The sequence below is a fragment of the Acanthopagrus latus genome, chromosome 6, assembly GCF_904848185.1.
Source record: "Acanthopagrus latus isolate v.2019 chromosome 6, fAcaLat1.1, whole genome shotgun sequence".
Lineage (NCBI taxonomy): Eukaryota > Metazoa > Chordata > Actinopteri > Spariformes > Sparidae > Acanthopagrus > Acanthopagrus latus.
Window position 1 is genome coordinate 29,833,741 of NC_051044.1, and position 14,280 is coordinate 29,848,020.

Here is a 14,280-nt window from a genome sequence, read left to right on the forward strand (position 1 = left end):
ATATACAATCTTTATCATTCATGCACAGTTGATTCCAGCGATCAATGGAAAATTCAGATGCCACATGTCATTTTACTTCTTTGGGTGAACGTGGAAGGACCATAATCTACACCAGTGCAGTGCTGGGGGTCAAGAGGATAGGAAATAAAAACGCCAAAAATATTTTTCAGCTCTTCAATTTAACATTCTTCTCTCCTGACTTATCTGCCAGTAGATATGTTGTAGACATTAGTTCTCTGAGTCAGTTATGTTATTTTGGGCTATGTAAATAAGACCAACTTGACTGAATTACTGGGTTGTTTTACCTTCTCAGGCCTCAGGTTATTCAAATGCAAACAATCTGAAAACCTGGTTGAAGTGATAACTAAGGCTATACACATCCAGTACAGCACTGCCAGTGATGTATTTTAGGTATCACTAGACACCTAAGGGGGAACTGCATAACTCTAGTGCCCGCCAGTACCACAGCCATGGAGCTACAGACATACAAACATATACATACATTTATATACAAAACACACAACTTTAGCTGTTTAGGAGAATGCTGCAATGCTGCTGTCTTGTGAAGAACCCCAAAATGTTTTGTGGACTACAAAAAAGATGATGACTGAATTTTCATTTTAGGGTGAACGGTTACTTTAAGCCACATCACAGTGAGGTAGGCTGAGGGTCTTCAGTCATGGGATAAGATCTCTCATTAGAAAAAATGTTTTCTCCCTCGGAGCCGGACACTCCATGCTCATTATAAACGCCCTCTCTGCATCTTCATTCTCCTCCCCATGCATCCTCAACACATTTTTAATTCTAAAAGGAACAAATCTAATCAGACAGAGAGAGTCCTTTAATTAGACTGAAGGGTGGGCTGTAATATGTCTGCTCCAGCAGAGGATGTCGAATTGGAAATATCCATTTGTTTAGATGGAAGAGAGGCTTTGCATGCTTGAAATGCGGCACTCAGCTCAAAGCAAGAGTAGGCAGATGCCTGTAGGAACTTACTGTAGACTGAAAGCACCACAGCACCCAAAGCACTTTTATGTCCTCACTTAGCTGGTTTTGTTGCATTAGAGTAACTAAGCAAGATGTTCTTCTGTTAGTTACACAATGAACAACCAAGCAGTGTGTTTAAAAAAACAACAACAACAGAGACAATCAGTTTCACCAAAACAAGGACAGCTGGTTGCGGACAACCACTCCTCGCAAAATATACAAAAAATTTCAATCGGTGCTACTTGTCTCGGGAGCAATCGGCAGCCTCCCCAGCAGTCAAAGCATTACTGATCCAATTCCCTTAGACAGGGGGAGAGGAATGGTGAGACCCCTTGACAAACTGAGAGACTTGTACAGTCTGTGCCAGGCATGTATCCATCCTCATTAAAATGAATCCTAAATTACTAAAATTCAACCCACTCCAAACCCTGTAATTGACCTGACTGTCCACTGTGTCACCGTCACATTTGGCCCTGCCCATCCATGAGAACAACATGATACTGTGGTCAAGCTGGCATTAACATATGTAACATCAGCTCATGCTTTCAAAAATAAAAGCACACAAGCTACTTGGTAAGGTTAAGGTAAAGATCAAGGTTTCACTTAAAATAACGACTTCCTGAAAACAACCATCACTGAGTACTGACCTCACACACGACTCAAAGGCTATTTTCTTGGGTGATAGCCTTATGAATAAACTGATTATGAATAAACTTCCTTCAAACACAAACTTTTTGGCTGTTTATTGCAGGTTTGTCCGTTGTTCCGATATAATAGCCGTCTCTCTCAAACTGACATCTAGTGGAAATTATATATTATACTATTAGAATTAAAGTAGGACATGGTAGGACAGAATCATTGGATGCTTTCATGTGGTGATGCAGTGATAACAATGTTTAAAATACATTAGTGAAACCTACTCTGTCGGTATTTGTGGTGGACACATTTAGCATAAAAAGATCTGGCATCACATTTGCCACAGAGGACATTATATGGCTCTGTTCACCAGCTGTGGAGAATTCCATGTGACTGGATAATTAACCTCCAAACAGTCACCTCTGTCTGCCATTTTTAAGGTTATCATCAGACAAAGATGCCAGATATGGTTTTAAAAAGTCAGCATTATTTTTTTTTTTTTATATGCATTACACTTACATATCACATACAATTTCCCTCTTGAATCAGGTAGGTGATACATTTGAAACCCCTCACAATAAAGCAGCAACCCATGACAGTTACTACATTGCCAGCTGATGAATTTTAATGATGTGTGTATAGTATGGATGGCTGGATCCAGCAGGGTGGCAGGTGATGTGAGGACAGCTCTGGTGTGAACACCTCGCCTAGAGATGCCCTCATTGTGCCGCTGAGTGGCTTCTTCAAGTGCAGCCTCTTCTCACCGTGTCACTCCACGGTGATGAATTAATTACTCAGACTTGTCACTCACACACACACACACACACACACACACACACACACACACACACACACACACACACACACACACACACACACACAACCCGCCCCATCTGACGTCGCTGCAAGCTAGCAACTCTTACAATCAGTTTAAGTTGATTAAATATCAGTTAGAGGACACTTGATGAAGAACAGTGAAATATGACTCAGCTGCATTCACTTGCCTGGCACACAGCAGGAAAATCGACAACTGGCTCATTAATGAAGCAGAGACCTTTTGCTGCATCACAAACGAAGCGCACCTTAGTTGCACAAAGTGCGTTCCTTGTGAATTTCATCAGATGCTCTAGTCTGGCACAAAATCCACTACATTAAAGGCAATTCGTCCAACAAGGGGTAACAGCAATTTTGTCAGACTTTAATAAATGCTTTCTAAATTGATCTCAGTGGAGTCTGGCAGCAGTCCCTGAATAAAGCAGCGGCCATTAGTGAAATGTACAACCTGCATCACGAGACAGATTTGGAGCCAAATCAGAGAGTAAGTACATGTCAAGCAACTATTAAAAGTATCGACTTCTACACGCTGCATGCTCAAGGTTAGGCTTACCAGCTGTCTGATTCCAGCTCCAGTAAGGACTGACTCCTGTCAGAGGCACACTGCAGACACCACATTATGCAGTCTGAGACCCTACACCAGACCCATAACCACCCTGCTCTCGATTAGTCCATCTCTGGGTTAAATGTAGCTTTGAGCCCTAACCGCACAGCTTCAGTCACGGACACCTCTCTAACTCTGGCCTTCCTCCAGAGCCTTACGAGGAGGGGCGCTTGCAGGAAGAGGGAGGGAATTCCTCCAGAGGAAACTGGGTCGTGTGGCAGCGGGAGCACTGGTGCCCCACAGATGAGGAGGGTCTTAAACAGGAAGGGGCAACAAGTAAAATGTAAAAATGGAAGGGAGATTGGGCAAGCTCTGATGGTGATAGCATCAGACAGGCTTTATTAATAGCTAGAGAACCTGGATGAAAGACAAAGAGCGGGGAAACCCCTGGATATACTGTCCCATTTTAGCTGGTGTCACTGAGGAGGTATGGCCGTAGTAATGTGAGCTTTTCATCCAGCTCCTATGGAAGACATATACCGTGTTAGATAATCCCCGCTTTACAGCTGCAGATCAGAGGCCTAAACATGGTGCTTAAAATGATTGTATGACTCCCACAGCCATCTAACAGACAATGCAGAACAAGCAGCAGCTGCCTGGCCAGGCAACCTCACCGAGCGATCCTTTAAACAAACAAGTTAATAGGGAATGTTTGACTCACAGTCCCTCCCATCTCTGATGGTTAGAGTGATTTCCCTCAGTCTATACCCCCGCCTTGGCTCAAGACGTGAGCAGTGAGGGGCCTATCCATTTCCGCATAATGACATCATTACCCAAACAACAGACATGTATCAAGTGGACCAAAGATGTTATCGAACCAAGGCCACCATGCAGTGTAAAGTACTGAGATAACATAAGATTTTATGACATTTGTTTAGTAATTCTTTTAAGTCCCCCCCCCCCCCCAGACTAAACTACAGACTAAATAATTAATAACAAGTCACAAAAATAATCAAGAATGACAATCAGTACAGTGCATACCACCACCGTGGCCCAACAGTGGACTATTGTTATCATTCATAGACACTCCCCACTGAAATTCACCTGATACAAGATTCAAGATCAAGATTTGAGTGTTGTTTAACAAATTTGTCAAAAAAACGCCTTTTCTCAAGATGTTAAGTCCTTTATCTGGATCCACACCAATTGTAAATGGGGTCCATTCTGTGCTGTGATACCAAACCTCCATTCACTTTTATGGAAATACACTCAGATACTTTTGTGTGATCGTGCTGACGATCCAAACAACTAAATAACTAACCAACAAATATCCAGACAAGGGTGAAAACATAACCTTCTTGACGGAGGTAATTATTCATGGTGGAGTGAGGAGGATGAGTTCAGGAGGCTCACAGCCTGAGGAAAGAAGCGGTTCTGACGTGTTGTCGTTTTGGGCCCTGTGCAGACATCTCACTTCACAAATACCACTGACTAAATCAGACACTCTATTGTTGTGTTGTCACATTAGGCTGCGGTTCACTGCGTAACATGTTGTGTTCCTCTGAACAGAAACGCCTGGTTCCGCCGTGTGTTTAGCTCCATTACAGGACTCTACTGCTCACCTGCTGTGTCTAACTAGCGCTCCTCCTGCTGACTTTGGATTTGTTGTTCACAATGGAGTATTACGGAGGCAAAAAAGTACAAGGTGTCTTTCAGATATTAACATATCATGTTTTTCTTTGGTGTCACGCTGAGCAGCAAGACAGTGATTGTAACAAGCTGTGACACATCGCTGTGGAGAGAGGGATTCCTGTCATCCTGGAGGTGTCCAAGGGCAGATCATCTGATCACTGCAAACACATTTTCTATTGCCTCTGAGTCAACAGGACTCCATTAGCCTACACGCTATAACAATAATTAAGAGTGAAGAGGGAGACGGCACAAATTGCGTGTTCATTATAGTTAATTATAACACAGAGTTAAGATGATCTCCCAGAGGACAAATACGGAAAAGCAGCTGGCCCAGTCCAATGCAAGTTTAGGTTCAAGTAGACGCTAATTTAAACATCGAGCCCAGCCCTGTGCTATATAATCCAGTTGGTTCCCTTTGGCATAAATCATAGCCATGAAGCTTAAGATAAAGCTGCAGCAGTTCACACCTACATCTGTTTGATTGCAGACTGGGAGTTTTAAGACAGCTGCCTTTGATCAGACCTTGGGTTATTTCTGTCCCTCTCATCTCTATCTTGACAGTTAGGGGCGAGACTGTAAAGTCGTTAGGACTGAAGTGGTGTATTTTTACCTCACAGGCTAGTCAGAATCTGTACCATATAATAAAGGGGGAGGATGCTGTCAACATACCTTGGCACCAGGACAAATTTCAAATGATTCATGGACTCAACTTTGACTGTCCATTCACAGTGATCAACTAAAAGTTAATATGGGCAGCTTTTAGTGTCTTCAAAAGGGCAAGGGGAGGTTAGCCAGAGGAAAGCTGTTTGAACTGCAATGACTGAAATTTCGTGAGAGGATGATAACAATGTGCAGCATTCATACTAAAAAAGGGAAAATGTTTGGTGTACCACCTCACTTAAATTTCACAACTGCCAACGGGTTGGGCACTTGACACATACAGTGTCAGTCTACTCATACCTCACCAAGTACATAAATGTTGAGAAGAGAGAGCTGGTCATCGCATTCCACCACTGAAGACGCTACAGTTGAGCCAAATCGAGTCGCACGTCAACATGACTCAAAAAAACATCTTATCCAACAACCCTAGCTTTTTCTGAGGTTTTTGCGTAAGCTCATGTAATGTCTTGGGAAGAGTATGACACTCTTTATATTTAGGGACTAGGTCAACATTTTGGTCAATATAATGCGCTTGTTTTCTTTCTTGTAGAGTGTCAAATGATGAGATTGAAATCACTCTTGTGTCTGTGCATTAAGTAGGTGGACCCTGGAGGAGATTAGTGTAGCATAGCATTAAGACTGGAAACATAGCTCACTGGTTGTGTCCCAAATAACAACACACAAACACAACTACATGCCCCTGAAGCTCAATAATAAGCAAGTTCTACCATTTTATTTGATCTGATTTTATTTAGTCACTGTTCCTGGCTGCTCCAAGAGAGGTAAATGTCAAACTACAGTATAGAGCAGCAGTTTACAGCCTTTTAGTCAGATATACCTTTTACCCATTACCTATTTCAACTGTTTATGTATCCCTTTGAGTTAAGTGTTTTCACTTCTCTGCTTGCTTGCTAAGATGTTCTCACACTCTTTTAATATGTGGTATTAAAGTTTTACAGCTGACTCCATGTGGGTATATGGGTGTCAGGATACATCGGTAATGTCGATAACTGTGATATTTAAGGACGAAAATGTTGAAATCATGTATTATACACATAATATTATGTAAATAAACCTGCACGTCTTAAATAATTTCCGCTTCTTTTTGCTTTTCACTTTGCCAGTGTATGTGGGTGTAATGCACCTTTACACTGGTTGCCACCAGCCATGAAACAGAAACAATGAAGAAGAAGAGGATCAGGCAGCTAGCAGGCTAGCTACTCCAACAGTGTGTGGATTCAACTGCTGAATAAAATCATGTCAGGGGAGACGACAGACGAGAGTGAGACACTTTGCCCATACCTGTAAAAAGATGATCAATAGCATTAATTCTTTTGGCCACGATAATCATGTAGTGAGAATTCTAATTTGTTGATTAATTTGACCCCCAGTTAACTGCAGAAGTGCCCCCTGGGTACCGGTTGGCAATCACTTGTATCAATTATAAATGAACAATGGTGGGTCGTTGCTGGTATTTATAGTTTTCAAGGTAAAAGTCTTACATACAGACTGTAACATACATGCACTGTAAGAAAAGTTTGTAGAAATTACGGTAAAAAAATGTCAAATGCCAACAGTCAAGGGCCGTAAGATATAAAATAGTGTATCACCGCAGTAAATATATTGAATTACCGTAAAAAGAGAAGAAGAGCATAACTTTAATTGTTACGGTTGAAATATGTAGAAAACATGGAATTTTTCTGTAAGAATGAAAAAAAAGGTCAAATTCATGAGAAAATACTGTAAAGCTACAAAACAGTAATTACCCTAAAATAAAAGGCATTATTCTGTCTGAATTAATGATTCTGCTGTACTTTGAGTTTTATATTCTGCAGTCATACCTTAGTATGATAGATCAATATTAGTATTAAAAAAGAAGCATCTCCAAACGCAAGTATTTGCCTCGTACAGTTCCGGGATTGTGCATTTGTTGACATTAATGCGCCAAATTTGAAATTGGCCAATCAGCGCATTGTATCGGATACCAGCCTTTCACCGTCCTCTGACCCGGTGGATATTTCGGATTCGGACTTCACACCGTTCAGGTCCACGTTCTTCACCAGGATTTTACCCTGCTGTCATTCGCCGCCACCTTGGTAAGTAAATTAAATCATGAGGAGGAGACAGAGTGTTAATGTGAAGTTATTGTTTCAATAGTTGACTGCTGCGCTGGCGGGCTAAAGCGGGATCAGTCTATGTGCTGAAGCTCCTGTTTGCCTAACCGCGCAGCAAGGACTGTCTTTCCAACCGCGCTGCTCATCTTTATTGTGAATAAATTAAAGCAAAGGGAGGAGATGGGGGTATTTTAACATAAAAATGTCGTTTCATTATTTGACTGCCATAGGAAAGATGCGCTGGCAGGAGAACACCAGTCTATATGCCGAAATCCCTGGTTCCCTAACCGCAGCTAGCTAGTCTCTCCACCCGCGCCGCGCGTTTATTGCGAGTTAACTCGGTGTATTTGAAAATGTATTCTTGTAATATATGTGAACAAAATGTCCAGTCTGTGAAGGCGTATTTTTTGCATTGCAAGCTGCACCGTAATGAACCCCGACGTATTTTTAAATGTGTAGATAGAAGTTGTAATCAGGTTTGTTCAAGTTATGCAGCTCTAAAGTCGCACTTCTATCGCCGCCACAACAGTGACGTTACGCCAACCGTTAACGTGTCTCAGGCTGTGACCTTAACGCCACTAAAGTGCACCGTCTCGCTTTGTGAACGCCAGTGTGAGGGAACTAAACTGCTGGTTGCTCACTTGAAGGAGCACATTGCAGAAGGGCGCCATGTGGCTTGCCCAGTGAGAGGATGCAAACGTGTGTTTACTGCAAAAACTACTTTTACTTCTCACATGTCCAGAAAGCACAGACATTGGTCAGAAAATGTCATTGGTGCAACAATCCAAGATACACATTGTGAGAGTCCCACTACAAGTACCAGCACACAGGAGGAATCCTTGCCTGCCACTCTGTCAGATGCTGAGGACACTGTAGGTGATTGGCTACATTTCAGCAACCTGTATTTGAGAAATATATGCATGTTTTACATGAAACTACAGGGACAGCATCTTCTCCCAGTGTCTACCATCCAAATTATTATTGAAGAAATGCAGAATATACACGAGTTGGGACAGATGTATACATTGAATCGACTAAACTTGCTTCTAAAAGATATGTCAGTTTCAGATGAAGACATTGTAAAAATCAGTGACACTGTTAAACAATCTGACCTGTTTACAGCTTGCCACACAGGACCCATGAGAACTGCGTACTCGAGAACCCAGTGCTTTAAAGACATGTTTAAATATGTGGAGCCCAAAAAAATCATGCTGGGCAGAGATGAGAACAGAAGAGAGAGGTGTACCTATTATGTTCCTGTGCTTAAAACGTTGAAGGGAATGCTGGAGTCCGGGTTCTGGCAGGGGCTCATGTCAGTGGATCCTAATAATGTTTCCAAAACCAATGTTCTCTCTGACTGTTGTGATGGTAAGGTGTTTATGTCAAACACATTTTTTCAGGAAAACCCAAGCTGTCTCAAGCTGGTTTTATACCAGGATGCTTTCGAAGTTGTGAACCCTTTGGGATCTGCAAAAAAGAAGCACAAGGTTTTGGCTGTGTACTTCTCTCTACTTAATGTGCCCCCTCATGTACGATCAAATACTGACCACATGCAGCTGGTTTTATTGTGCACAGAGAATGATTTTAAGAACTTTGGCCATGCCAAAGTTTTTTCTGAACTGCTTACTGATCTGAAAGAACTGGAGGAAAATGGGATAACAATGGGAGATGAAGTTGTAGTAAAAGGAGCTCTCTACTGTATTGCTGGGGACAACCTAGGCTCTCACACCATTGGTGGTTTCACAGAAAATTTCAGTTCATCTCAGTACTTCTGCAGATATTGTCTGATTTCTCGAACTGAATTTCAGGGCGCTGATCCTAACATCTGTGGACTGGAGCGGACTCCAGAAACGTACAGATCTGCCATCGAACAGCTGGAGACAGAGGATGCTCCACAAGTACAAGGGTTGAAGTTCAAGTCAGTATTTAACACACTACAAAACTTTGATGTTTGTTCACCTGGCTTGCCACCCTGTCTTGGTCATGACATCTTTGAGGGTGTCCTCTCATATGATGTTGCTCTTTATCTGAAGTACCTAATCAAGAAAAATAAATGGTTCACATACACAATTTTGAACAGGCGAATCAAGCAGTTCAAATACAAAGCAACAGATGCTTGCTCCAAACCTTGTGAGGTCAGTCCTCAAACACCAAAACTGAGTGGACACGCTGTCCAAAATTGGAACTTCTTGAGATTGTTGCCTCTGATAATTGGAGACAAGGTGCAGGACCCCCAAGATAATGTGTGGCAATTAATTTTGCAGCTTAAGGACATTGTTGACCTTATTTGTGCTCAGCAAATTTCCAAGGCTCAGATCGCCTATCTGGATGTTCTCATCCAAGAATATTTGGAAACTAGGAAGGCACTCTTTCCAGATATCAACTTGAGACCAAAACACCATTTTTTGCGGCATTATCCAGGACTAATCCTGAAATTTGGTCCACTCATCAGACTATGGACTATGCGTTTTGAGAGTAAACACAGTTACTTCAAAAGGTGTACAAGGCATCTTAAGAATTTCAAAAATCTGTGTTTCACTCTTTCAGAGAGGCATCAGATGTTCCAGGCCTTTCTCTCTGCTGGGTCAGTGAGTCCTCCACCCTTGCATATAAAAGATGGCCAACCATTTTACTCAGAGCTTTACAGTGAGCAAGTTAAAGGAGCAATCCTACATTTTGGCTTCACTGAAAGAAACACAAAAATTCCTGTTGATGTGCAGTACAATGGTATAATTTATAGGAAGGGCCAAATTGTTGTCACCAAGCATGATGATTCAGTGGAGTTTGGGGAAATAATCCTCATTCTTGTAAAAGATGATTTTGCACTTCATTTTCTGATGAGAGTGTATGATGGGGAATTTCTTTCACACTACCACATGTACTCTGTGAAAAAGGAAACTGAAAGATTAGAATGCAGAGTTGTCAGTGAACTGATTGACATGTGGCCTCTATCATATTACATACACAATGGATACCAGATTGTCCCATTGAAGCACAGTCTCTTGTCACACTAAATCAGCTGACCAGATGCTAAACTATCTCTTTTATGTGTCTTAACAGATATGGCTGAATCACAGACAGTAAGCGATGCCATAGCAGCAGTGCTGCCAGATCTTCCTGACCACGTTCTCAAGTCAGTGGAAGATACCTTAAAGGCACTTGGTGCAGTGACGGCAGATGATTTACAGTACATTACAGAGGTAGACTTACTGCCAGTGTTGAAGCCCGTACAAGCCAGAAGACTTGTTGCTGCATGGGCCCAAAACAGTGAGTGTAAAACATTGGTACCACACCACAGCACACTTCTCTTACAGTGTTGCACAAGTAATATAATTTTTAATACAGTTCTAAATGTTAGCGGTCAAATTAAACGCAACAACTTTTGAAAATATTTTGCAGCCCAATAAAATTAATCAGTGTTCTACATTGTGTTACAGAGTTGAAAAATGTTTAAGGTTTATGAGTTCAAATCTTTTTGGTACTTTTACAGAGTCATCCACTCCAACTCCAGCCCCGGCATGTTCCTCTCAAGGGTCTCTCCTTTCGTCTTCCTCTGGTTCCCCGGTCACTCCCTCACGAGCATCATCCACAGCTACATCATCCTCAGAAAGCTGTTCTCCGCGTGCACCAAATTGGTTAGACACTTTTCAGATACCATGGCAGAAGCTCTCTGAAGAGTTAGTACAGAATTTGGAAAGACAGAAGAGGCCAAGTCCGCGACTACGAAGAGAAATGATAAGGATTGTGGTCTCTGAAATGATGAAGATTTGTAAGAATCCCACCAAACAGAACACCACAGAGATAGCAAAAAGGATGGTAGCCAGATATCCAAGATCTCTTCAAGATGTGATTGATGGTGATATTATTGGACTTGGATATCATTCCCTGGCAAAGCAACTCCAGTCAAGAGTGGAAAATGTCAAACGACCTGACACACCAAAGATAAAGAGACGCAATAGAGCCTCAGATGATGACACCGATGAAATTTCTGTCAAACAAAGAGCACATGTTCAAGACACATATGGCTGTGTCAACTGGATGCCGAAACATCTGCCACTCCCTGAGACTGTGACGAGTCAGTCAGAAAAAAAAGAAAAAATGAAGACATTTGAAGAGATTAACTTCAATTCAGATGCAGTGAAAGAATTAATCAAGTCCACCTATTTCACACAGCGTAAAGATATCAATAATGGGGAAAGCATCAAGAACTTAAGCCATGAATGGCCATTTTTGTTCAAGGAAGTCGGCATGGCAGCACATTTCCAGGAACTGACTGGCGTGTGTTTGATTGAGTCCTTCCTTGCCAATGTGGAGAAAAAGGGGGCACGTCTCTTAAACTTCTTCAAATGTGTTGATGCACATAAACACAAACAAGTCCTGGATGCTCTTCTCAAAGTTCAAACTGAAATAGGTCAGTCCACTGGTTGCTCAGGAGAAGTCATACAGATGGTGCTTCTTTTACTGGCTCATTTTGATGAGAAGGAGGAGCACATGTTCCATTTTGTTGAGAAGACGAGCCTTGCTGAAGAGGTTCAGATGGACGGGGTTCCCCCAACACCGTGCCTTATTGTCTGCGGTAAGTAAATTGAACCAAACCTGCAAGCCTTCTATATTGCTATACTAACACCCACTTATACTCTTGGTGTGTTTACATTCACGTTTGCTTTTAGCCTATTTTAAGATGGTGACAAATATTTTAACTGATAACAAGTTCTGCCAACAGTAGATTGGATGACTCTCATCCTATATTGAAAAAACATCATTGAATGTCTATTAATCGTTGATATTGAAGCTTTTGTCATTAAAGTTCTTTTTTTTATTCATGTTGTTTATTCTTAGGGTCTTCCTGCTTTGCCGCTGAGACATTTATGTTGAGCATCGACAATGAGATTGTCAACGACTGCATCACTTCCTTCACATCTGCCATCTGCCTGATGTTTGGCAGTTACTATTGCTTCAACATACACTACCCAGTGGAACTAAGGTCTACACTGGAGTTCCTCCAACGGTAAAATGTCTTACTTTGTGTCATCATAGAAAATCAAAGGCATTTGATATCCCACCTGAAGTTATTCCCCCCCTTACTCTCTTTCTCATAAAGGTGTTTCTTCTCAATCAACCCTGAGAAAGGCACCAAAGTCGAGTGGAAGAAGAAGAAAAAAGTATTCTCAGTCAATCCAAGAGTCTTCACTCTGATCTCAGACCTCGCTGACCACGAGTGGACCTTCCAGTGATGTTGAGGGATGATGTGATAAAAGGTACACTGAATGTATACACTGCAGATATTGTATTGTATTGTGTAAAATTCTGAAAGTTTTACAAGTTTGTTCATGTTCAGCTTTACTGCACTACTTTTGTACTTTAAACACGTTGAAGTAAACTTGCTAGTTCTAGATATGGATGCAGTAACAGAGGAAGTATTAAGATTTATTATGCAAGTTTTGAGACTTTCGCTTACCCTTCATACCCTTCAGGTATGATTTTGAACGTGAAAATGAAACACTGTGTACACTGATAGATTTGTACAAAAATGTTTAATTTGTCCAAATAAAGACTTTCTTTATTTGAAATTTCACGGTTGATATTATTGAGATTGTTCTGGTAACAATTGTTTATTTAAATTTTCAGGTAAAACAAATTTTCTTTTCAATGTCAAAACTTTTGTTTTTACGTTTAAATACCAAATTAAGCACATTTTTCAGTTGCAAAAGCAACAGTATCAACATAAAATTTTCAGGTAGTTGTGTTTTTTTTAAAACTTTGAAACTTTTTTTTTAACGGTAAAATATAAAATTAAGCAAATTTTTCAGCCGCAAGAACAACAGTATCATTACATTAAATTTTCAGGTAAACAATGTTTTTTTAAAACTTTAAAACTTTTTTTTTTACAGAATAACATTGAATTAAGCACATATTTTAACTGTAAAATCAACAGTACCAATACATTTTTTTCCCGTAAATGAAGAAACGATCTTACCGTACTTTAACGGTAGTGTGTTGGCAACTGCTGCTGCCGGTACTGTACCGTAAAAACAACAAAATTTTTGTTACAGTGTGTAATTACTTACTAGGTAATATGTAACAACTGTGTACAATCATTAGGAAAAAAAAAAACAAAAAAACAAAAACAAATCTTATTATTCCACCACTGCTAACTATCAGGTTGCATCAGTTTCCCTCCTGACCTTTAAGGTGCGTGTGCAGAATGACACTGAAGCAAGCAGACTGGGCTGTGCATGACAAGAATAACTAAACACTGCACCCTCAATATGACCTCAATTTAAGTGAGATTGGTAAGATCTTGACATGTCAGCTTTAGTTGAGCATGGCCTTCCTTTCAATATAGTCACGCTACTTGTATCCATGTCACCCACACGATTTCCTCATGTGTTAATATCTATCTATCGCACCTAAGACGCCATTGAGGAATTCATAAAACAGCTGGTCCTTCTAGAACAGCTGAATAACTCTGACCGAGTGCTTTCACACTGAGTTTGCAGACAGACAACTCAACACCGGATGGCTCTTTTAAGGGCTTGTGTAACAGACACACCTGTCACGCTCCGTCTAGACTCCAAAGTGGAAACAGCAGGAACTGTCGTCCTTGTATTAATCCCTACATCAGTTGCAGCTCCTCAGGAGGCTTGGCAGAGTGTCACAGCGCGGGTCAAACCATACGATCCCCCTCTCCTCCTACACCGCCCTGTACCTTCATCTACAGCGTCCAACATCTCTCCACCTCCTTCTACATTTGAGGTGACAACATGCCACTCCCACAGCGCTGATACATTTCACATATTGCACAAGGCTGGT

The 14,280-nt window shown here is 41.2% G+C and overlaps 2 protein-coding genes across 15 annotated transcripts in view; one reads left to right on the forward strand and one right to left on the reverse strand.

Annotated features, from left to right (window-relative positions):
* iqsec1b (IQ motif and Sec7 domain ArfGEF 1b) overlaps positions 1-14,280 on the reverse strand; it is a 209,329-nt gene that overhangs the window by 25,063 nt on the left and 169,986 nt on the right. Inside the window, exon 1 of one of the 10 annotated variants that reach the window (XM_037101010.1) lies at positions 3,011-3,127. The exons of the other annotated variants lie outside the window; for them this stretch is intronic. Within the exon in view, the coding sequence (XP_036956905.1) occupies positions 3,011-3,075 (65 nt within the window). The 5' untranslated portion in view covers positions 3,076-3,127. Of the gene's footprint in view, positions 1-3,010; positions 3,128-14,280 lie in introns of those variants that run through there. 10 annotated transcript variants of the gene reach the window in all.
* LOC119021061 lies at positions 7,250-13,037 on the forward strand. 5 transcript variants are annotated; one of them, XM_037101019.1, is made up of 8 exons: positions 7,250-7,449; positions 9,276-9,385; positions 10,015-10,051; positions 10,528-10,734; positions 10,958-11,699; positions 11,961-12,043; positions 12,307-12,475; positions 12,569-13,037. In XM_037101019.1, the coding sequence occupies exons 4-8, from the start codon at positions 10,530-10,532 to the stop codon at positions 12,699-12,701; spliced, it is 1,332 nt and encodes a 443-aa protein (XP_036956914.1). In that variant the 5' UTR covers positions 7,250-7,449; positions 9,276-9,385; positions 10,015-10,051; positions 10,528-10,529; the 3' UTR covers positions 12,702-13,037. The 5 variants fall into 5 exon arrangements, with proteins under 5 accessions (XP_036956914.1, XP_036956912.1, XP_036956913.1 ...); XM_037101017.1 differs by having other exon boundaries at positions 7,254-7,449; positions 10,958-12,043; XM_037101018.1 differs by lacking the exon at positions 10,015-10,051 and having other exon boundaries at positions 7,254-7,449; positions 10,958-12,043.